This window comes from Lissotriton vulgaris, chromosome 1_1 (genome assembly GCF_964263255.1).
Source record: "Lissotriton vulgaris chromosome 1_1, aLisVul1.2, whole genome shotgun sequence".
In the NCBI taxonomy this organism is placed as follows: domain Eukaryota; kingdom Metazoa; phylum Chordata; class Amphibia; order Caudata; family Salamandridae; genus Lissotriton; species Lissotriton vulgaris.
Genome location: NC_141685.1, coordinates 512,054,041 through 512,076,778, shown reverse-complemented (window position 1 = coordinate 512,076,778; position 22,738 = coordinate 512,054,041). Strand labels below are relative to the sequence as shown.

Here is a 22,738-nt window from a genome sequence, read left to right as displayed (position 1 = left end):
TGATAGGAGAGAAGCCTTCCTTGAATGGCTATAATTGGCTGAGACAGATTTTGATAAATTGGAAAGAAGCACAGTGTGCACATTTTGTAGCAAAAATGTGTGCCAGTCATGCAATGGCAACAGGGACAGATATGAAACTAGACTCAATGGCTAACAAGAATATACAGCGTTTGGGTTTTAAAATCAAAAAAATATTAAATATCTTTTTTGACCCCACTCTTATCAATTACAAGTTCATGAATAAGATACACTGAGTACAATTTATAAATACAAATTGCAACCCAGTTGTCAGTCTGTAGCAAATAAGGAACAAATGTGAGGCATTTACAATATCCTCAAGGTTCTACAGACAAAAGAACAACACATTTAATTGATGGACATATTTCGAATACATTCTGTATAACACCTAGTAGATGCAGCAGTGACAATGAAGGACCTTCATTTCATTCCTGCACTTGGAAATCAAGAACAAGCAAAAATTTAAAATTGAAATCACCTCAGCTGGAGTGATTTTGGGGGGCCATTGAGGAGGAGCTTACAGAGGTCCTGGGTCGGGAGGTTCCCCATGACCCGTGTCACTCACTATTAGAGATCATGGATGGGCTAGATGGATCCCGAAATGACAAGACATTTTTCAACACAGCTATGATTGTGACTAAGCACGACATAGAGGCGGCATGGAAATGTCCCGATCCACCAGACCTGGGAAAGTGGCGGAAGGGAGTGGATTGGTGCGCGACCCAAGAAAAAGCAATGTACACAGCACAAGGGTGCCCTAAGAAATATCGGAGGGTGTGGGGCAAATGGCTGGGCGCTGTGGAAGAAATTGAATGATTTGCTATACCCCCCTTTTTATTGTTGCTATAGATGTAATTGATCATTTGCCTGTCATGTTTTTGCTGATTGGTTTGTATTTTTTAAAATCAATAAAATTTGAGTATCAAAAATAAAATTGCAATCACACTTTGGATTCAACTTACATTTAGGATGCAGTTCCATGCCAAGCTGTAGATCTAAGAAATAATTTTTCTAAAGGTTACCAGCAACAACTTTCATTTCACTGGGATTTTGAAGTACTTTGGGATTGAACTTCTGCTCTCATTTAATTTAAGGGGCAAATGTAGAACTGCTCTCATTTAATTAAAGTGGCTAAAAAGAACTAACAAGACTATTTTATATGACTTGATCACACCTGAGACCTGCGATCGACCAACTGGTACCATCTGGTCTCATTAGACAAACAGGGGAACCGGAGTGCACTTTGTTTAAAGGGGTCCAGTGTACAAGTCCAACAACTAGTAGCACAAGAAGGGTACAAAGTTCCCCGGGAGAAGAAAAAACTAAGACCAATTGGCCTGCCCACCCACAGACCTACAAATTAAGGTTGTATCTTACACTGTGTGTTTATAATAATTTTTCTTTGTGTAGTACTGAACAACTAGGTCCTGTAGAATTGCCATTATGGCAAGAAACATGTTGACCTGACCTGAGGGTTGTAGGTATTCTGCTTCGACTCTTCCAAGCATTTATCTCCCCTCTCACCCTTTTAACCAAGGGAGTCAACCTCGCTAATAAAGTTCTTTGTGGACTGACCCACCTTTTTTAATTCACTTTCACTCCACGACTACACTTCCCCTGCCCTCTCACACGCATGCACCATATGGCTGGAACAAAAGATCTCCGATAAAGAGCCCCGGTTTCGGGAGCCCGTCAGACATTGCAGCGCCAGTCTGACAAGGAGCAGAACCCATATGATGAAGCATGACACCTAGTTTACTGGGTGTGTGAGGGTTCTAGTTTCAACAAGGGGTTTGCCCCCCTTCTCGCTCTCCCTAGTACACTCACTTAGTTTTCTTGTGCTACCATCTGGTCTCACCCAAACCCACCTTGTGCTATATCAAGATTCCAGTCCTTTTATCTTCTAGATCTTGAGTGGATTTCCCCCAACCAGTCTGTCTGGACAATCCACACACTCCAGGAGCTACAAGTGATCCTAAAGCGCCCTCCACTACAAGACAAGGAGTGACTACTGACCCACATAGTTTTTTTTAGAATGGACAAACTGCGCTCCTGAACCATGACTCAATCACTAAAGTAGCATAATGTTTAATTTCCCATTGCACTATGTATTGTTATTGTCCTGTTTTTAAAGCATTTCAGTTGGAAATGTTATGGCAGCTAAACTAATAAATAAATATATGACAGTCATTTTATCTGGCATATTGCACAAAAATGTACCAATAAATTGATTTCATGGTCTCAAGTTAGCAAAAAGAATACATCAGTAAAAGATACTCAACATGCGAAGGTGTAGTCTTATAAAGGAATCTCTCTGAAGAAGAGCAGCAACATGTTTAATTTCACAGGGTTCTCAATTACATTTAGGTGTTAAAAAAAAGGTGGTGTCATATGGACGCGATAAGGAAAACCTAACAGTCTCTGTTGAATTACTAAATACCAAACCACCATACCAAGAGGAACTCACTAGCTCCACCCAACTTACAAAACGGTCACTTAAGACAAATGTGTTAAGTAAAAATCAATTCACTGAATATTATCCGCTTATTGTACTACTATACTGGGCACATTATTTAGTAGTCCCTTTTATTTTTCCACTACTCGCTGATATGTCAATGAGTGAGGATAGGATGTGAAAAGTGGGGATGTGAAATGTTGTGCAGGCGCCCATCAACATACTTCTTGAGGTTTATCACAAAACGTTGCACTCTTAGCATAAGGCACAAATGTAGCAAAGCTTAACAAGGTCCTAAAAATGTCTGTAAAACTGGGGTTTGCAAGGAAAAGGTTCAGCAAGATTTCATTTTTAGCAGTACAATCCTCTCGCACTTTTGAACTACTGACAAAGATCAACAAATGTGACAGTTTACAGTACAACTAAGTGCAAAGTTAGTTAATTTCGCAAAACTAGTAGTGACATCTGAATATGTTATAAAGTTGCTTTTTGTTGATTTAATTTCTTTTTATATTACATTTCAACACTTGATGAAAACTGTCACAATCTACAGGACATGCTCAGGACAACTTTCCAAACCACAGAATTTGCTAGTGGTGGAATTGTGGCTGTGCAATGTTATGTTCATTTTCAATCTACTTTTCTCCCAGAGAGCGCCACCCAATCAGGAACAATAAGCAAACATTATGAATTTGAAAGAGGTGTCACGTGGCTAATATGGACATTGTTGACATTGTTGACATCGCTATGTTAGCACGAACCTAAAAGCCATGATGGTGCTTTTGCGCGCATTACTTCATGGCTTTATTTTTGCAAGACTCTGTTTATGCCTTTCACATGATAACCGTCTGCTTGGAGTTTAGTCTGAACACTGTGAGCAAGGTCGATAAACAATGCCCCTTGTTATTCTGTTCTGTTCAGTCCCTAGCACCTAGACAAAACATGCTAAAACAGCTGCTGCTGAAAACTCGTGCTTGTATATTTTGGGGATGCATGTATCAGTAGCAAAGTACACCCTTATCCTTCAAAGATATGTTCAGTTAAGTCTGAGATTAGATGCTTTTGTCACATACTCCCCGCTCGAAAAGTATAATTCCATTGATATGCGTGTAGTACCCCTGGCATATTTTGATGGTGCACTGGGATGCTGTGGTGCACAAACTGGGAACCACTGCAGTATATGGTAATTAAAGTATGGTATAGTTGGTCATTGTATAGTATGGCCTTTCACTGTATGGTATGACATGGCCTGTCATTGTATAATGTAGTTTAGTACGGCTTGTTGTAATATGGAATGGTCTGTCATTGTATAGTATGGTACGGTATGACCTGTCATTGTCTAGTATGGGACCTCACCATGTAAATTGCAATTAAATAGTGCTAACTACCCCATAATACACAATACTGTCATGGGTTCAGTCAGGCTCGTTTGTAAAACCTTTAGCTCAACCCTGAGTATATAAGCTTCGAGCAGTAAGACTGAAACTAAGAACAAGTAAAAAGCATTTAGAAGTACCAAAACAACAAAATAAGAAAGTCACACAATAAAAAGAAATCCAACGCCAAATTATAAAAATAGATCTTATTTTTATGGATTTGTAGACACTAAAACAAACAAAATACACCAGACATATAGATTTGTAAGTAAAACTAAAATCACAGCTTTTCACTCAAAATTACAACAAGAATTGTACTTTTTTAAAGTTGAATTTTGATATTCATGCCCACTTTGGGCGACCAACTCTTGCAGTGAAGAAGCCAAGATAGCCAGTAGGGAGTTGTCGGACAGTTAACTTATCACTAGAGCAGTCTCAAGTCCAGTTCCAGGCTCTATGAGTGAACCACTATAGACTATAACGGAGTGGTCCTGATGCAATGGATCCACAATTTTGCAGATGTAAGATGCTGATGCAATGTATCCACGATTTTGCAGATGTAAGATGCTAACAGATCTGTTATAAATACATGAAAAAAATATCATGAACACACGCAGCCAGAAAATAAATGTTCTCTGCCACAATGAAGAGTCTTTGAAGAAGGAGAGGGAGTGGAAGTGAAATAGATAGCCTGTGAACAGATGTAGCATTATGCAGTATTATGGAGTGCGTCCTCACCCCAAAAAAAAAAAGGGTCAGACATCAAAGCGCAAGCAGAGAAAGACAATCAGTGGGAACGAAAGCACTACTTTGGCTGTGCCCAACAGGAGGGACAATCACACTAAGAGGAAATAAAACCAGCACACACTAACCAAACAAAAGCATAGAAATAAGGGGGATGATGAAGGTAAGCAATCGGCAGGCTATTTTTCTCCTTTAAGATGACAAAAGCAAAAAAGGACCTGGGAGGAATAACAAAAATGTAATGACAGAGAGCAATTACTATATTTTTATGTACATACTATCTGCCTGGCTGCTAAATACTGCTCTCAAAAAATAGAATGTTACGCTACCACATTAGGCAGAAATGTTAGCATTCAAAAAGTATTCATCAGTATCACAATAGCTCTACATACAGTGTGGGGATACAATATATCAGATGCCTCATTTTAATGTATATTTGACCTTATTACAGACCAAGAACTTTATTGTCTATTACTATGACATTGTCAGGAACAAATGCAGATTACATCTTCTAAACAGTAGTAGCCCCTCACACACGGATATATGTCGTTACAACGCGCGCGTTACAACGACCTACCATTACAGCGCAGTTGTAACAACGCAAGTCGTTACAACGACTTGCGTTGGGGGGGGCGCAAATTTAAAACATTTAAATTACTATTCCAACACCAGTCCCCGTGGATAGCAGGGAAGGTGTTGGGATAGTAAATTAAATGATTTACTATCCTCGAGCGCCCCCCAGCGCAATGCGTTGTAACAACTTTCGTTGTTACAACCGCGTGGTAATAGTAGGTCGTGGTAACGCGCGCATTGTAAACGTGGCGCACCTCACACGCACATTCACGGATTCAGGGTATAAGACAGGAAGGCATTTATCTTCTTCACCACGTGGTTATCTCCTATAAAATCTTACAGTACCAAAACTGCAGCATTCACACCACACAGCATTTAAAGCTTGCATGAGGTAAAAGATAAAGACAGGATGATGTTGAATATCTGTGTTTAAGTTATATATGCACCCATAAGTCTGCCTCTCTATAGCTTTAGAGTTGATATAGAGTTGCAATAAGGGATACAAGTCTAATTTCCAGCTACAATCAGCTAGAACAGGTAGACTTTAACCCAACACTGGTTACTCAAGGCAACAAGCACTTTTGAGGTGTGTGGGGCAAAACTTGCAATATCTTTCACTCTAACCTCTTGTTTGAAATGCCCCTTTCTAAATACAACTTCCCTTAACCCCTTCCACGCTGATGACGAGCTGGGCTCGTCATGGCGTAGCCTCCTCGCACGCTGATGACGAGCCCAGCTCGTCACCTAAAGTGCGTTTTTAAAAATCTCAGCATGAGAGCAGAATTCCGCTAGCGCGCATGGTGTTAAAACTAATAGTTTTACAGTCTGCATAGTAGTCCTTTGCTTAAAGGTCAATCTGGTATACAAAATAAGCATTTATTCACTTGCAATAATTTCTGTTGATAAGACGAGCACCTACATTACGTTGTGTTTTTCCTTTGTCCTTCTTTGGTGTTTTCTTTTGGCCTTGCAGATCGGGCAAATTGCTAACATTTGGTTAAGGTTGGTAATAAACACATGAATAGTTAGGCTGGTTAAAAATAAGTGAGTACCATAAATTCTGATGTACGTATTTTTTGTATGATTTAAGGTATGCTGAAAACATAAGGTAACATTTCTTTCACTGAAGAAAATCTTTACTGTTATAATGATACCAAAATGATACCAAATTTATTTTCTACTAATTTTCCAAAGCATCTGATTCTCAAAGAAATTACTCTGACTAAGCACACATTTCACATTTGCACTGTTTCCATAAAATGCACACAAGGTTAGTTTTTAATAGTGACACTAGTGCTCTATGAACGGCGTCTTTATTAAATGCTCAAACTATAAACACCTCTGTTCATAGGCAGGATCCCGAAACATCTGTAAAACGGGGAAAACAATAAAGTAATAAAAACACTCATGCATATGAAAGTCACCATGTACTTTATATTTTTTATCCATTAAAACATGGCTTACATGAAATATATTTAATGAAAATCTCTCTACAGAACTGGGAAAGGAGTAAAAAGAAAACAGAAGATAGCTTCATTAAGTGAAACACCTTTATATGTTTCCCTTTAAAAGAAAAAAATTAAGTGAAAAGGCTGACAGACGTACGGCACTTGCAAGACAACAAAATGACATTGGTAATATGAGGCTGCCCTGGGACCTCCTTTTTCCCAGTATGCTTCACAGGGAGAGTTGGCCATACAGTTCCCTTCAGTTCTTTTTTTCTGGTCCATTGTAGTAGGTCCACGAGGGCTGTGTCTATTATCTCGTATATGTATTCATTTACTACAGAAAAAGTATTAATATTTATATCAAAATAAATCCTTTTCCAAAAAAGTGACAAAAACCGAACAAAGAAATCTTCACTGCGACTTTGTCAAGCAGCTCCCCAACAACAACTTCTCCTCCCCGAAAACATCCCTGGCTGACTTTCCTAAATGCATTTTACCTTCTGAGGAACTTTTTAAAATGTCTTCTAAGTCAGAGGCGTAGGCTGAGACGGACCCAATCCACCTTGTGCATCCCAATCTCGATCCATCCTAGTAGGCCTATAACATTTGACTTTGCAGTGGTCTCACATGACTAGATGCCCGCAGTTGGAGATTTGATATTTTAGGCGCTACATTTCACTTAAAACGTATGCAATTCATTACTCCAGTTCTACTGATTGAATTTAATTTCTTTTGGTGTCGAATTATTTATTACATTTTACTATATTTTTCTGAATTGGTGTGGAATTTTTGTTGTGTTGTGTTTACACTTTATTACCGTTTGTGTGCTGCATAGATACTTACACATTGCCTCTAAGTTAAGCCTGACTGTTCCAAGCTACCAGGGTTTAGCACTGGTTAATTTAGTGACTTTTGAGTTTCACCCTGACAAGGATTGAAGTCGTTTCTGGAGTAGGGTTTTCACCCCCTAATCAATAACCCAATTCAACCTCGTTTTAAAAATAAACTAATAGAAAGTAGGTTTGGTTGAGATTTTTTTTTTTATCATTCGCTTGCAGATGCCCAACTTCCTCATAGGAATTGGGGAGAATGAGACAGCTTGGAAGTTTCTAGTGACACTGTCACTCTTTGCCCTGGTTTCGGATTATAGTAGATTAAGTACATCTCTACAACGTAGTGCCTAAAGGTAATAAATTAAGCCTTTGCTGGGCTGGGGTTTTTCAGTAGCCCTTTCTAGGGTATTCCTGGTTAGTGCCAGTTAGGAAGTAGCAAAGCCAAGCAGATGACGAAGAGGTGTGCCCTTACTGGTAACCACTTGTTCCTTCCAATACCTACTGTGGATCCCTCAAAAGCTTCCTGCCTTTCTACATGAGTAACTTGATGTCAGAGAACAGTGCAGAATGTGAAAGGATTTTAAAACAATAACAATGTAAAGTAAATGTTTACAAAAATGTAACTGTTTTTATTACTTTACTGGGAAAATGCTGTTCCCTCAGTTTTAAAGACGTTAGGGATCATACACACATGCGAAGAAGTGTTTATGTATTTTATTGAAACATTCTTGATAGAGAACCAGGCTCTTCAAACTTGAGTTTTCGCTTCATAAGATCTCTGTCAATTAGGAAAAAGGGATCCCAAGCAGTCAGACTAACAATGGGGAGGAAAGATTTAAGAAAAGGCTATCCATACAAAGACCAGTAGAAGAAGTACATCAGCATGCTGAAAGAAGAAATGCAGGAGTCTGAGCTAATACTTCAACACTCTGCAACTACATCTTCAATCGAGGACTCTATAGGAAAACTGCTACTTAACTCAATAATGCAGCATCTGTATAAAACATGCAATAAATTAAATTGCGAACTAACATTTTCTTCCAACAGCCTGATGAAGTAGCTTAAAGTTGTCATATATTTCTTTCTTTAGATAAAAAATACTATAAGCTCATTTTACTTCATAATTCTCTATCAATATTAAACCGGTTTATTTGTATTCATTTCCTTTAATATAATAAACTGTACATCTTATTTTGCACACACACACAGTGTACCAAGATGTGCAACAACAAATTCCAGCAAGTCATAGGATCAGTAAGGTGCACCGCCTTAGACTATTGTCAAGCACAACATAGGTTAAGAAGCCTATTATCTTTGCTTTAATGTACATCTGCAGACCACTCGAGTTACAATGTAAATCCATCAAATTAGTTATCAAGTTGGAAACTAATGCAAGTGTGTTAAGGGTGAAGGATATTAACAATTAAATTGGGTACTTAAAATGTAAGCCTTTAATAAATCAAAGGATAAGGAAAATGCTACTTACCGTATGCATCTGTTCTTGGCATGTAGAGCTGCATGAGTCTCACACTGTACATTAGATCGCTACCTGGTGTTGGGCTCGGATGATTACATGTTTTCGTCTTGGAAGAAGTCTTTGTGGTCACGAGATAGTGGACTCCTCCCTTGGACGATAGTGCGCATGGGCATCGACTCTATCCTTAGATTGTTTTTCGCCATGATGGGAAATGATGGAGTTGGTAGAAATAGAAAAAGAGATGTCCATGTGTGTGTATCTAATTAAGATAGAACTGGAACAGATACAGGCCCCGCGGAGGCGGGTGGGCGTGTGAGACTGCAGCTCCACATGCCAAGAACAGATGCATACTGGTAAGTAGCATTTTCCGTTCGAGGCATATGAGCTGCAGATCTCACACTGTGCATTGATTGTACAGCAGTGTCTCACTTGTATCTGTTGCAGTAGTTTGAAAAAGAGCTTGGCCTACTGCAGCTTGCGGCTTGGCTTGCACATCAACACAGTAGTGTTTAGTGAAGGTGAGTGTTGTAGACCATGTTGCTGCTTTGCAGATGTCTTCTAGGGGAATGTTCCCTAAGAAAGCCATGGAGGCTCCTAGTTTGCGTGTGGAGTGCGCTCTAGGAGGAACTGTTAATGTACGTTTTGCTTTGTGATGGAATATTTGTATACATTTTACAATCCACCTTGCAATTCCAGCTTTAGAGATGGGGTTGCCTTTATGTGGTGGAAAGAAAGCTACAAACAGTTGCTTTGTTATACAAAAGGATTTGGTCTAATCAATGTAACAGAGAAGAGCTCTTTTTACATCCAGTGTGTGTAGAGCTCTTTTGCTACAGAGTTTGGGTTTTGAAAAAACACTGGCAACTCTACTGATTGATTTAGATGAAAAGGAGTAATTACTTTAGGAAGGAATTTGGGATTAGTCCGTAGAACCACCTTATTACAGTGTAATTGTAAAAAAAGGTTCTTGAATAGTGAAAGCTTGAATCTCACTAACTCTCCTAAGAGAGGTAATAGCAATAAGGAAAGCTGTTTTACATGTAAGGAATTGCAGTTCACACTTATGTAAAGGTTCAAAGGGGGGCCCGATGAGCCTGGTAAGAACAATGTTTAGGTTCCACACTAGAGAGGGTGGTAACCTAGGAGGAATGATTCCTTTTAATCCTTCCATGAAGGCTTTGATTGCAGGTACTCTAAATAACAACATATGTTCTCTATTTTGTAGATATGCTGCAATGGCAGCAAGATGTAAACGTATAGATAAATATGCTAGATTACATCTTTGTAAATGGAAAAGGTAACAAATGATATTCTGGATGGAAGCATCTAGAGGATCAATTTGATTATTAGTGCAGTAAATAGCAAATCTCTTCCATTTTGCAGCATAGCAAGCTCTAGTAGAAGGCCTTCTGGCTTCCTTAATGATATTCATACAGTCAGGCGGCAGGTTAAGGTAACCAAACCTCTAAGACTTCAGGAGCCAGATCGCCAGATTCAGTTGACTTGGATCTGGATGTCTGATGTCTCCATGGTTCTGCATTAGCATGTATGGTGTCAGACACAGTCTTCGATGTGGAACTAGAGAGAGTTCAGCAGTGTGGTTAACCATGGTTGTCGAGCCCATGTGGGAGCTACCAGGATCAATTTGAGAGATTGTTGTCTCAGCTTGCGTACTACTAGTTATATTAGTGGGATTGGTGGAAAAGGGTACGCAAATCTGCCTGACCAGTTCATCCATATCGCATTGCCCTTGGATAGCGGGTGTGGAAACCTGGCGGCAAAGGCTGGGCATTTTGCGTTTTCCTGTGTGGCAAACAGATCTGTATCTGGATGCCCCCACTTGTGAAAGAATGGTGGAAGAACTTGCAGATGTAGTTCCCATTCATGAATCTGTTGTGTTTGTCGACTTAACAGATCTGCTATCTGATTGTGAACTCCTCAAAGGTGTTCTGTAAGCAGATATATCTTTTGTGGAATGGCCCATCTCCAAATGTTATGTGCGAGCTGGGACAGTTGCAGGGAATGTGTTCCTCCTTATTTTTGAATATAGTACATGACTGTCATGTTGTCCGTCCGGATCGAGACCGCTTTGTTCTGTACATGTACTTGGAATGATTTTATTGCTAGGAATATTGCTAGTAGCTCGAGGTGATTGATGTGAACCCCTTTTTGTTGAGCAGTCCATTTTACCTGAGTTGTATGGTGGAGCAGATGGGCTCCCCATCCTGTGAGGGATGCGTCTGTTGTAAGTACTATCTGTGGCACAGGTTCGAGGAACGGCGGCCATCTGGACAAGTTTTTGGTGTTCCACCACTGCAGAGAGCGATGTGTGCGGCTGTCCACCAACACCAGGTCTGTAAGTTGTCCTTGAGCATGATTCCACCGATGTGCTAGACATTCCTGCAATGTGTGCATTTGCAGTCTTGCATATGGTACAATAAAAATGCAAGATGCCATCATGCCTATTAGTTGCATGAACACTCTGGCTAGGAGAGAGTGTTGGTTTTGAAACTTTGTGACTAAGGCTTGAATGCTCTGTATCCTGGCTGGATTGGGATAAGCTAGAGCTGTATCTGTGTTTATGGTTGCCCCTAGGTATTGATGTACATGAGAGGACTAGAGATATGACTTGATGTAGTTGATTGTAAACCCCAAGTTGTGCAGTGTTTGAATCGTTTGACATGTGTGTTGGACACACTGATTGAATGACTTGGCTTTTATAAGCCAATCGTCTAAGTATGGGAAGACGTGATATGTTGTCTTCTGAGATGTGCTGCTACTACTTCTAGGCACTTTGTAAACACTCATGATGCAGTTGTGACCCCGAATGGAAGGGCTTTGAACTGATAGTGTTGTCCTTCTAGTACAAATCTGAGATACTTCTTGTGAGAAGGATGTATGGGAATGTGGAAGTAGGCGTCCTTGAGGTCTAGTGTGGTTAGGAAATCCCCTTGTTGCAACAATGGGAGCACTTGTTGTAAAGTGATCATGTGAAAATTATCTGAGTGTATATACAGATTGAGAGGCCTTAGGTCTAGAATTGGTCTTAGTGTTCCGTCCTTTTTGGGTATTAGGAAATAGAGTGAGTAAACCCCTGTTCCTTGATGTTGCAACAGAACTAGCTCTATTGCATCTTTTTGCAGCAATGAGAGAACTTCTTTTTGGAGCAGCGTTAGATGTTCTGTAGACATTGGACGCTGTCTGGGTGGTATATGTGGAGGGGTAGCCGTAAGATCTAGGCAGTAACCATACTGGATAATTTGTCTTACCCACTAGTCCGTTGTAATGGAATTCCAGACAGGTAGGAACTGTGTTAGTCTGCTCCCTACAGGAGTGGAATGCTGTTGGGGAAGCAGAAGGAAGTCACTGTTTTGTGTTGGGAGAGGTTTGATTATTGTTATTTCCTCTACCTCTTCCCTTGTTGTTGCTGCCACTGTAGCCCCCTCTAAAGTATCCTCTATTGGAGGATGTTTGTGTATTTGTTTTAAAGGAAGATGAATTGTCTTTTCCAGCTTGTTTGGAGCCTCCTCTGTAAAAGGAGCGACAAATGGAGCCTCGTGCTTGGGTGGACTGAAGAGCTCCCATAGACTTTGCTGTGTCAGTGTCTTTCTTCATTTTTTCAAGTGCTGGGTCTACCTCTGGACCAAACAATTATTGTTGGTTGAATGGTTGATTTAAGATAGTAGTTTGCACCTCTTGCTTAAATCCTGAAACGTCTAAGGAGGACACTGGTGTTTATTGCTCTGGATTCAGTATGTCTGCTACATCAAGTGCGCATTTAATGGAGGCATTTGATATAAGCTTACCCTCTTGTATGAGGTTATTTGCTTGTGCCTTATATTGGTCAGGTAGATGTTGTAAGAGCTTCTCTAACTGTTCATAGTGAGCCCTGTCATATCTTGCGTGGAGGGCCTGTGGGTTAGCGATGCGCTATGTATTGCTAGCTTGGGCAGCTATTCTTTTCCCTTAAGTGTCTATGATCTTTGATTCTTTATCAAGATGTTTGGGAATTTGCTCTTTTCCTAGCGTTTGACACTACTAGGAAGTCTAAGGGTAGCTGTCCTTTAATGTAGGCAGGGTCTCCCAGGAGCTGCTCTGTACTTTTTCCCTATCCTTGGGTTTATGATTCTAGCTCTTACAGGATCTTTACACACTTCTGGTACATGCTTCATGTCTCCTTTAATCATTGGCAGTATTTGCACAGATTTTTGGGAGTGTCCAAAAGTGTCTAATAACAAATCTTCCTATGCCTCATCTGAATGCATGGTGACATTGTGATACATGGCAGCCCTATTAATTAAGTGTCCAACCCCAATATTGTCTTCTGGAGGAGAAGGTTTAGATGGATATGTATGTGGGTCAAGAATATCTGGTACATCATGTGGGTTTGGATACTCCCAGTCTGGTGAACCTGTTGGATAGGGAAAAGGGTCATCTGGGTCTCCCCCCCCATGCTATACTCATCATCATCAACATCCTGAGGAGGTGCATGTGGTGGAGAATGAGGAGGAGAATTTTGAGGTGAAATGTTTAAAAGAAGAGGAAGAGAAAGAGACACAGGAGAAGGGTGCATAGGAGATGTGGCAGAGTCCTTCTTCTTGACAGGCACTGGAGGTGTAGGTGCTGTATCGGACTTCCTCTTCCTGGTGGTGTAGTGGAAACATATCCTGTTTCTGGATCAATGTAGATCCTTTTTTGTAAAGGATCTGGTTGGAAAAGTTCCTCTTCTTGAGGCACAGCCTTCAGCGCAGATTTTTTCGGTTCCAAACCTGTTTGTTGCTTGTCTTTGGCCTTAGGAGCTGATGTGGAGTCCTTTGGGGTAGATTTCGGCACTGAAGATAAAGTCTTTGGAGCCGAAGCCAGTCTCGCGCACTTGGAAGCATCAGAAGCAGGCTTGGTCTGTTTCAGCATCAAGGGTATCGGCTTCGGAGTGGAAGCTGCTTTCGGGGCATCGGAAACTGGCTTTGTTGTTTTTGGAGCTGCTTTGTCTCTCAGAGTCAACGGTTTCGGAGTGTCTTTCGGAACCGGGACTTCTTTATGTTTCGGTGCCGAGGGAGCAGGTGGTATCGGTACATGCGGTTTGCTCAGTATGGAGCTACCGGAAGGCTTCATTATTTTCTTCGGAGTCGGGCTCGATGGCGGGGCTTTCAAAGTGTTATTTCGGTCTCAACTGGGCCCCACAGGCGGAGTGTTGACCTTTGCCTTCGCTTTGGTGTTTGGGCTGGGGCAGGGGCAGTGGTACTTACGCATTGACCCGAAGGTATGTAGTCATTGAAGTCATCTGCCTCGGATATGATGTGGAGATCATAGGAATCTTCTTCTGGGACGCATGGAGCTTCGAAGATTTCACCGGTTCTGGAGCTGATCTCTACATATCGCATCGACGGACCCTCCGATCTCGAATGGTCTTTTTCGATCAAAAGGATGCACAGGCTGTGTAGCTGGATTCATCATGTTCTGGCGATAAGCACATGTTACAGACCTTGTGATGGTCACAGTGTGGAAATTTTGCTCCACACTCTGGGCATCTTTTGAATGGCGTCCGTTCCATAAGGTGTAGGCCTCACGGCGTGGGTAGGCTCAACGGCCCGCGTCGACGACCGCAATCGAGCTGATGAAGTCGAGTCGATATTTATTGGTATTGAAAGTTGTTTGGTGAAGTTTGAAGAAAATTTGTACGCGTCTAATTACTTCAAAAGTAGATTTCGAACCGGAGCGGTAAAGTTTCATCCGAACCCAGTGGTGGAAAACAAAAATTTAAGGATGGAGTCGATGCCAATCCGCACTATCGTCCAAGGGAGGAGTCACCTATCTTGTGACTACAAAGACTTCTTCCAAGACGACAACAACATGCAATCATCCGAGCCCAACACCAGGTGGTGATCTAATGCACAGTGTGAGATCTGCAGCTCATATGCCTCGAACATTAATTTTAGGAACAAATTAAGGACAAAGATATGTTAAAATACTTATCAATGATGGCACTGATACTAGAGTTAACTAACTTGAAAAAACACAAGGCAGATTAATGTAAGCAGAGGGAGTCATTTATGAGCAGCGGCAAACTGAACAAAATATGTTCTTCTTAAAGTCATCCTGAAATGCCCACCACTATAGTCAACAACTACAAAGAAGATCAAGCATTTGCAATGCAATAGGTCTCGCATATAAGCAAGTTTGAGCTATTGACATTGTAAATGACAATGTTTTATTTTTGTTTTAGTTTAAAAAATAAAAAATAAAAGACATTGTCATTTACAATGCCAATAGCATAAACTCTCGTAAATGTAAGACCTATTGCATTGCAAATGCTTGTTCTTCTTTCTTTCTTAGGTATTCGACCTCTTCAAAAAAGTTAATGAAACAGAAGAGAGATTAAAACAGGACAAAAGCCTCTGCTAGTATCACGAGGAACAGGAGATGAAAGATTCCCTTCAATTCTCATTACGGGAGGGGTGGGGGATGGTTGCTGGTGTTGCAACCCAGGCAGGCGCACAACGCCCATTGGGCTCAAATGGCTTCAGACCCCCCCCCCGTCATATGAGTCAGCCCGGGCTGAGAGAGCTTCCCGTGCACACACACAGCCACACCCGAGTACTTCACAGGTCTTTAAATGACCATTTACTTGTTAAGGAGGCTTTGTTGTTCTTTCACCACTTTTTAGAGCCCCTGCATCTTCACTCTGCTGATTGCTGGAAGAATTAGCCCCCACTGAAATTTCTGATTGCTGAACATCCTGTGATTCTGGGCAAATCACTTAATCTCCCATGCTGAACAAAAAAATTAATGTGTCCTCATGTAACGCAATTGGGGCTCTGTAAAGCACTCTGATACTAGATACATTTCGGTCAAGTTCGCGTTATATAAAACTTTGTAAAAAATAAAAATAAGGTATGTTTCAATGCAATGCCATATACTTGCTTTTGAACGAATGGTCTTTTTGTGAGAACATACTACATACATTCAATTGAGGTAATAATATCAATGTTTTCAACACATCCAAGTGTAGACTGAGTTTTTGAGTCTTTCAATGCAATATGCTTTATTGTTGGGTGGCACCTCCACAGTGAAAAAGAAAACAAATTTGATCAGCAGCGATGGTGTGCGACTGTGGAGTGGGTACCATAAGTTTGATTCTCTGCAGGACTGTATCGGACTTTCATAGTTCCAAAGTAGATAAGTGTGTATAGTTAAGCATAGTCAGCTATGTTTATCTGCGGACAATACAAACGTTTGGTGCTATTATTCTCTTTATTGCTACATGCCTGAGATCCGCACCCACTGAGGGCTCCGAGCCGTAGGCCCCCTGGCGCCAGCTGTGAGGGACAGACAAAATGAAGCACCCCAGCGGCTGCCTGGAATCTTCTGGACACACCGAGCCCTTGCAGTTGCTCCACATGCAAAGCCACTCTGTATTAATAACTTCCTGCAAGAGGAAGCAAAAGGCCGAGAGGGTATCGACTCCTAGCAGCCCGGGCGTGTTGGGGCCCGGCTGCGCGATGCTTAAGTGCTTTTAGCGTTCATCAGGGCCAGTGTACAGCCATCCGGCCCGCCCCCCTCTTCGGAAGACCTTAATTCAATTTCCGCTCTGGACTGGCGTGGCACATCACCAACCACCTCACTGGGTCGGCTTTGTCGCAGTATACCGGAGAAGACCTAGATGAATGGCGCATGCTCACATGCAGATGTGCACAGTCCAAGGGTAATCCTCAGCACACCGAGCCTAGCATAAACACCTCAAGAGAGCAACTTGTTCCCAGATCGCCAGAAATTACATCACAAGCGAATGCCTACCGTTCATACTGGGTTGTCAGAAAAGCACACAGAAATAAACATACATTTTCAAACATAAAAACCCGACCTCATACCAAAAAAAACCACACATTCATACTATACTAAAAAAAAGCCTACCATACGTATCCCTAGCTCTGTTGAGCTGCTATTAGACCGCACAAATAAGGATGCTTATGTGATGCACAAATAAGCATGCTTACTAATTAACAAACATATGCATAGAAATTAGAAGATGGCTCCATAGTATACAAATGTAAACACAACAATACCAAGTTACAAAATAACATCATATCTATTACAACTATTGAATCTACCGCTATGTTAAACAACTAGGCACAAATGATTTTTAAAAAGTGCTTACCCAGGAATTCAAAGACAACGTCTAACGCCGCAAGTAAAAGATCCAGTCCGGGTGGGCGGGGCCAAAAGGAGACAGGGCGGTAACAAGGAGGGACTAAGAAGGCTCCTTTACAATAGAAAGACAGCGTTTCGCATGCACAATGACAAACCAATTAAACGAATTGGCCCAAAAGAAGGGGCGGGGCTTAATCACCACTTCTAAAATCTCCTCGATTACAAGAAGCCTCGCAGAGTGAGCAGCACATGCGCACTGCAATGCTAGGCGTGACCTAAAAAGGAGAGAAATATATTTAAACCGAGTATCAGACTCAAAAGTAGGAGCTCAGGAATTAAAAACAAAACAGTTTCCAACAACCCAAGAAAAACGAGAGGTGTGATAGTGAAGGGACAGTATTATTCTGCCAGCACAAGAAGCAGTTCATTTAAAAGTAAGGCAGACTCCTTCATGTTTAGTAGAACTTAGTGCTCAATTTGAGCCGGTGGTCAGCGCCAGATCTAGTGACAGTCCACCACATCATGGTGGCGCTGTCTGGCTAATGTTGAGATCAGCATAACCCCACAGTGTTTAATAAGTCAATATTCATTATAAAAAGAAGAATACCTGCAGCTCAAGCCTTTATATATAGTGTTAAGTTGCCTGGAATAGTCTGAATTGTCACACTTGTAGAAGTGTGATGATTGGTAGTTGTGCTTGAACCGTCATTGGCAGTGAAGGCAGGGGCAGTGGGTGGTGCGAGCTGCAGTGGCCTACGGACAAGGGCCCTGGTTTACAAATTAAGCACTGGTAGAACTGGATCCAAAATGAACTCCAGTGGATGTATGGCAAATCAGCACCTGTCAAAAAAGATCAAATGCGCTTCCCTCTAATACAGGCAGTCCCACTTATGCAACCTACACATCACACAGGTCTGTGGGGTCAGTAGACTATTGCATCCACTGTAGGAAACTTTGCTGGACACTATTCAAAAGTTAAAATATCAGGAAGTCAATCAGACAATTACTCTTCTGTAGTTGATAAAATGAGTAAAATAGAGATGAATAATAATATTCATTTGTTAGAGGCTAATAGTGCAAAGATATTCCTTGGGGTCAATGCGTGTTCTAGAAATAAATACAGCTGCTGTGTATACAAAGAAATAAATTCAGAATGGAGATAAACAATTCTACAAGTATGGATACAAGTGGACTGAAAATCCAAAAGGAAGTTACATGGCTATTAAAGAAAACAGCATAATTGGGGCGTGGCCGAGCCAGCGCCTAAGATGGCCGCTTGACTCTGAAGTTCCGGAGCCATCTTCTTCTCTGGCTATCTGCCCCCATATGCCCTTGGACTGACTCCTGCTTCACAGCCGGTGCCTGGGGCGCACCAGCGACTGATTGATCCGAGTCAGGACCCTCATGTTGCCCGCTACGCAGAGATCCTACAGAGTGCGCTCCCGGACACGACAAGGCCCTAGGATGCCCGAGACAATAAGGGTCTCTGGTGAGCCTGAGGGTGCGGCCAGGAGAGTGTGTGTGGGGCCGAGTACTACTGCCGGCTTGGAGGTTTAGTCGAGCCGCGACGCCACCTCGCGAGCCTGAACGCCCTGCTGTGCCTGTCAGCTTCTGATCCCGGCACTGGAGAGCGCATGACGACACCAACTGCTGCGGGGAGGTAGGAGACGACGCACAGCCTAGTCAGCCCCCTTGGACACCCCACTCCGCAGTGCTCACCTGGCTGGTACCAATGAAATCTGGGTCCTCTGCAGCACACCACTCGGTGCCCCAGCACTAATGGAGGGGCAGCATCACTATTACACTGCAAATACCACTGCCCCCCCTAACTTTCGCCATCAAGTCTGCTAATTTGAAGCGATCCATGCTGCTGGGTCACAGGCGGATTGGGGACTTTTTAATTGCCATTTGAATTATTGTGCGCGGCTCCCCACATGCATTGTGCTCAGGGCAACATTGACGATAGCGAAACCAGCCCTTTGGAACATTGTGTGCCCCTCCATGCGGCCATTGCGCCCACTGCACCTGCAATAAAATCGGCGACAGTGAAAACAAAACCAAGTACGCTAGCGGCTAATTGCCCCCACGTAGCAGACTGCCGCTTCTTGTTCCCATTTCATTCCAGGAACTGCTTTCTCTATCTTTAAAGTCCGAAATGGGCCATACTGACCCAGAACAGCGCAAACTCAGCTTTACAGCTGGTAAGACACCCATGCACGACAACAAGGAGACCCGTACTGAATAAGAATCACACCAGCTGGAGGGCACCAACGCCATCATGGCCGAGCTGCGGGCCACTGATGCCCGCCTGGACACACTTACCACTCGCCTTGATGACATTCATGGTCGGCTTGAAGAGAAAGATACCCGGATTGGAAGCGCTGAGCAGCGGAACTCTGAACTTGAAGATGCGCAGCCTACTGTTCAGAGAAGATTGGAGAAGGCGGGAGGGCCTGCCTAAACAGCTCGCTATGAAGGCATAGGATTTGTAAGCGCGCTCACGCAGAAATAACAACCACCTTACCGAGATTGCTGAAACCATGAATACCGGCCCCATGGCTGAATTCGCCGAATCTGTCCTCCTTGAGATGTTCAGGAAGGAGGTCTTCTCTGCTAATTTGCTGTGGAGCGGGAGCATCGAACGCTAGAACTCCCCCCCCCCCCCCCCTCCACCCCCCTGGCGCCGGGTGTGACTCCAGGGTTAATCATTTCCAAACTTCTAAATTAATATGCCCGGGATGTAGTACTCCCCCTAGAGCGTGGCTCACTTAGTTGTATACGGCCCGACTTCGAATCCAGATAGGTGGAAACGCACACATCTTTGATACTCCTGATGAGGCAGCAACATTCTGGAAGAAACCGCAAAATGGGGACAAATTGCAGAGACATGATGTTAATCGAGATTCTGGCTCTAACCAACATGCGACCACTTTCAGAACACAAACAGGTCTGGACCTAGCATTAGTGTTGACATGTGGGGTTGGTAGCCCCAGTGCTGAGCCCCGGTGCAGTATACAGACATGGTATGAGATCCGTATGCAGAGGATTTTACTACACCGCATTACCATGTAATATATGACTTGCTGCTGTGGAGTAGGCTCATATTAGACGGACATAATCCTATCATTACATATCCTGCTAATGGACGGCTCCTTCAGAGCATTACCTTCCCTCTCAGGATGTTTTCCTACATTTATTTTCTACCCCTTTCCTTCTTCCTCTTCTTCCTTTCTGCCAGTTGTTATTTGATTGGGATGCACCAGGTGCCTTGTTTTTGCATATCTGATGTGGGTGGGAGTAATGGATGGGACTGGGTTGTTCTGTTTGTTGTTTATTGCTTTGTTGTTTATTGGCAGGGGGCGAAACCAATTTGTATTGTACACGGTATGACTTATACATTTCTAACACCTGTGAAGGTCTACTCAACAGTAGTTAGATGACCTCCAAAAATGAGTGCGACCCTAAGTGCCTATCCTGGAATGTGAGAGGGTTATCTAATCCTAAAAAAGGCTGTCAAGTCCTGGCGTATTTGGCCAGACACTCTATCCAGGTCACCTTTCTTCAAGAGACACACTACGCGCCACTTCGGTAAATGGGTTTGCGTTATCATGGGGTAGTCACAGCTTCTTTGTCAGCTATAGTTCATATTCACGCGGGTGTGTATATTAGTTCACCGCTCACTTCCTTTTCAGGTTTCAGAGGTTGTGCTGGGCTTGTTGGGGGAGGGGGAAATCAGTACTTTTCATTAAAGTGTATGCTCCGAATGTTGACACCTCTGATTTCTTTCCTAAAACTACTGCATGCATTGAACGTCTAGGCGCTGACAATATACTCATGGGTGGAGACTTCGATCTTAAGTTAGACCCTACCACTGGCCCAGGTCACAATACAAAGCCACATGCTACAAAGGGACTGACCAATTTAACACAATCTGCCTTACTGCTGGATCCTTGACACACAAAACATCCGGGGGTTCGTAGCTATTCTTTCTATTCTGCCCCTCTCAGTTTATGGTCCCGGATAGATCATTGGTATCTTACACCACAATTACTTTTGGAGGTGCGGACGGTTGACTATATGCCACGCACACATTCTGACCATTCCCCCGTTCTGGTTTCCGTGGGTTTCCCCACGGTTCCGAGACAACAGCCTTTATGAAGGTTACCCTCGTCGGCTCTGCTTGACTCAGCGTTTTGTAGCGAAATGGGTGCGGCTATCCAAGAGTATTTCTCGCTAAATGAGGGAACAGTGGATTCACAATGGCTATTATGGGACGCCTTTAAGGTGTTTATTCGCGGGGTCTGTATTTCTAAGCATGCAGGCGTGCTTCGATCCATACAGGGGGGCCTGGAGAGAATAGAGCAGAAACTCAGAGACATGACTTTACAGACTACCTCATCTCCAGAATCACTGCGCGATTGTGCAACATTATTGACCGACTTCACTGATTTGGCTACTCGTGAAGTTAAATATCTTGGTAAATATGCTAGGGCCTGGGTGTATGGAGAGGGAGAGAGGCCTGACAGGACACCAATATCAATTTGCATTCATCACACATCTTGGCGCTGAGACCGGGACCACACTGACGAGGGGAATAGACATTACCAATGCTTTTCTTTCTTACTATTCCCACCTATACACGATGTGCGACCCCCCCAGTGGGACAGGCCATGGCAGACTATTTACAGGAGATAGCTATGGTCTGGCTTGAGGAAGGACAATGAGAGTTCCTAGCTTCCCCAATAGACGAAGAGGAAATTCGTCAGGCCATAAAAGACCTTGCTAGCAGACGTGCTCCGATGGTCTTTCTGGGGATTTTTTTATAAAACGTATCAATATGAACTAGCTCCGCGATTGTTAGAAGTGTACGATGAGGCCCTACAGAATGGAACTCTTCCTCCAACTATGTGCGAAGCCATTGTCACATTACTGCTTAAGCTAGGCAAATCGTTGCTTCAATGTTTGTCTTATAGGCCCACTATCATTACTCATTCATGATTACAAAAATCCTTGCCAAGATATTAGCATGGTATCCCCCTACTTTTTGCTGAATTGCTGATGTACTTTGACTGAGTGTACCCTGGGCTACTGTATTGATGCCTAAACCCAATTGGCATCTCTGGCCACATGTCAGCCCCTGGTAAATGGTACCCTAGGTACCCAGGGCACTGTGAACAGAGAAGGCCCCTAACGGTTGCAGCACTTATTGTGCCACCCTCAGAGGTCCTGTGCCCCGACACACACACTGCCATTGCAGGCTGAGTGTCAGGGTGCAGAACAAAACAAAAAGTCGACATGGCACACTGTGTGCAATGCCCACAAAACACTGCCTTGGCATACCTGTCACCCTCTAGCTGGGTGCCCTATGCCAGTGGTGTGAGTACAGGTGCATGAGCTCTGTACCCCTACAGTACCCAGGTCCATTCCTGGGCACTGTAAGTGCAGTGCTGCCATTAAGAGTATATGATGCTGGGAGGTCGTCATCACGAACTCCACAGCACCATGATGGCTACACTGAAGACTGAGAAGTTTGGTATCAAACTTCTGAGCGCATTAAATCTACACTGATGCCAGTGTGGGATTCAATGTAAAGTGCACGACAGAGAACAACTTAGAGTTGCCCCCTGAAACTAACCCACAACCAGCGTCCTGACTGAGCGGCTTCT

General features: G+C 42.9%; 1 protein-coding gene across 2 annotated transcripts in view; it reads right to left on the bottom strand.

The window, feature by feature from the left end:
- Positions 1-4,040: 4,040 nt before the first annotated feature.
- RNPC3 (RNA binding region (RNP1, RRM) containing 3) overlaps positions 4,041-22,738 on the bottom strand; it is a 190,875-nt gene continuing 172,177 nt past the window's right edge. The window contains exons 14-16 of one of the 2 annotated variants that reach the window (XM_086953885.1): positions 6,086-6,152; positions 4,397-4,425; positions 4,249-4,358 (exon numbers count right to left, since the gene is read on the bottom strand). In XM_086953885.1, coding sequence (XP_086810011.1) covers positions 6,087-6,152 — 66 coding nt within the window. In that variant the 3' untranslated portion in view covers positions 4,249-4,358; positions 4,397-4,425; position 6,086. The other variant, XM_086953886.1, reaches the window with a different exon arrangement.